Source organism: Chamaea fasciata, unplaced genomic scaffold, assembly GCF_029207755.1.
Source record: "Chamaea fasciata isolate MVZ Bird 193981 ecotype frontalis unplaced genomic scaffold, bChaFas1.0.hap1 SCAF_6, whole genome shotgun sequence".
NCBI lineage: Eukaryota > Metazoa > Chordata > Aves > Passeriformes > Sylviidae > Chamaea > Chamaea fasciata.
This window is the reverse complement of record NW_027094091.1, coordinates 23579887-23582021: the sequence shown is the minus strand read 5'-3', so window position 1 is coordinate 23582021 and position 2135 is coordinate 23579887. Positions and strand designations below refer to the sequence as shown.

Here is a 2135-nt window from a genome sequence, read left to right as displayed (position 1 = left end):
GCAGCAGTTTTTTAAAGCACCGTTCGTCTTTCCGGAAAAATATCTTTGGGAAAACCACCAGAGATTCAAAAACTTTTTTCCCCCTTCTTCCTCTTTTTTCCTCTTTCCCTTCTTCAGTTCCTTACAAACTCTTCACCGACCACGGGGGTTTAAACGAGAAGAGAAAACAGAGGCGGATCAGAACGACGTTCACCAGCGCCCAGCTCAAGGAACTGGAGAGGGTGTTTGCAGAGACTCATTATCCTGATATATACACCCGGGAGGAGCTGGCACTCAAGATAGACCTCACCGAGGCGAGAGTGCAGGTATGTGCGGGATGCGGATGACGAGAAGGGGGTGGCGGCAGCGGAGGGACCGCGCCAAGAGTCGCGCCGCTGCGGAAGGCACCGGCTCCGGGACGGCGGCGGGGGCCGGGGCAGGGGTCGCTCGGCGGGAGGCGGCGGCGGGGATGCCGCCGTGCTGCCCGCCCCTTGCTCCCCCTCCCAGGTCTGGTTCCAGAACCGCCGCGCCAAATTCCGCAAGCAGGAGAGGGCGGCGGCGGCGGCGGCGGCGGCCGCCAAGAACGGGGCGGCCGGCAAGAAGTCCGACGCCTCCCGCGACGACGAGAGCAAGGAGGCCAAGAGCACCGACCCCGACAGCACCGGAGGCCCCGGCCCCAACCCCAACCCCGCTCCCAGCTGCGGCGGAGGCGGTGGTGGCGGACCCAGCCCCGCCGCCGGGCAGGGAGCGGCAGGGCCCGGCGGCCCGGGGGGCGAACCGGGCAAGGGAGCGGCGGGGCCTGGAGGGCTGGCGGCGGCGGGGCCGGGGCAGGGCTGGGCGCCGGGGCCCGGCCCCATCACCTCTATCCCCGACTCGTTAGGCGGCCCCTTCGCCAGCGTCCTCTCCTCGCTGCAGCGGCCCGGAGGCACCAAAGGCAGCCTCGTCAAGAGCGGCATGTTCTGAGCGGCGGCGGCGGCGGCGGCGGCCCCTCCCGCTCATTAGTTTCCGCCGCCCGCCCATAGCAATGACCAGGGGCCCGGGCTGCGCCGGGCTCCGCGGGGCAGGGGCCCCGCGCCCCCACGGGGGGCCGCGCCCGGCTCCCCTCGCTCCCGGCCCGGCGGCGAGGCCGCCCCGCAGCGCCTCCGCCGGGGCGGGGCAGGGGCGGCCGGGCGGGGAGCGCTGCGCGGGCGCGGGGGAGCGGCGGGCCGCGGGGACTGTGCCCGCGGGCGGCCCGGCCGCGAGGGGGGCACCCTTCTTGCCCGTGGGGTTTTTTAAGTTCCTTTTCACGGTCAGCCGGAGGGACGAAGTGTCTTCTTCCCCTCCTCCCCTCTTCCCCCGCCACCCTCCCGCCGACCCCGGTCCCGGGCCTGGGAGTGGTCCTTCCTCCACCGTCCGCTGTCACTGCCCCTCCGTTGGGTCTTCGGTCTCTCCGTTGCCGCCGCCGCCGCCGGCGCCCCGCCGGGTTCAGCTCTGACCCGGCGGTCGCCGCCGCTTCCTGTACCGTGGATCCGGCCCCTGCAGGGCCCGCGCTCCTCACGGCGGGCGGCCGGTATTTATTATTATTAATTATTATTAATTATTATTAATTATTATTATTATTATTACACGGTCTACGCAGTTTTTAGGCATCTCCGTTAGGGTTTTCTAATTTTATTTTAAAAGGCACAAACTATAGCTCTTAGTTGAATGTCGCCAGGTATGCTTTCTCTTTTTCCGTGTCTTTCTACAACTGTGTTCTGTGGCTCAACTGTATAGTGTTAATATCAGTACAGACTTGTCTAGTTGACCGTATAAATAATGTTTTCCCTTCTCGTAGTCTCTATGGCGTGTCTTTATGGAGAAATAAGGTTCTCACGGGTTCAGTTCCCTTTGCGTTTAGAGAGACCAAGTTCAGGCAATTATATATATTTTTATTATTGGTTGCATGTTGTCTCATTTTTTTTATTTTCCCTACCTGTTGGAATATGTTTGTGAGCATAATGGTCATAAATTATGTTCAGGGTTTCCAGATTTATTTATATGTGGTTAAAATGAATGCTTCTATTTAAAAGGGGAAATATTTCTACATGTGCATATAGTTTTCCAAGAGTGTACCATTAATTGACTGTTGATAATAAAAGCCAAAAGCAAACACAATTATGGTGCTCTTCTCACTT

The 2135-nt window shown here is 60.7% G+C and overlaps 1 protein-coding gene across 1 annotated transcript in view; it reads left to right on the top strand.

Annotated features, from left to right (window-relative positions):
- Positions 1 to 942, top strand: part of PHOX2B (paired like homeobox 2B) — a 2076-nt gene extending 1134 nt beyond the window's left edge. The window contains exons 2-3 of the mRNA XM_066184951.1: positions 118 to 305; positions 487 to 942. Coding sequence (XP_066041048.1) covers positions 118 to 305; positions 487 to 942 — 644 coding nt within the window. The remainder of the gene's footprint in view (positions 1 to 117; positions 306 to 486) is intronic.
- The last annotated feature ends 1193 nt before the right edge of the window (positions 943 to 2135 follow it).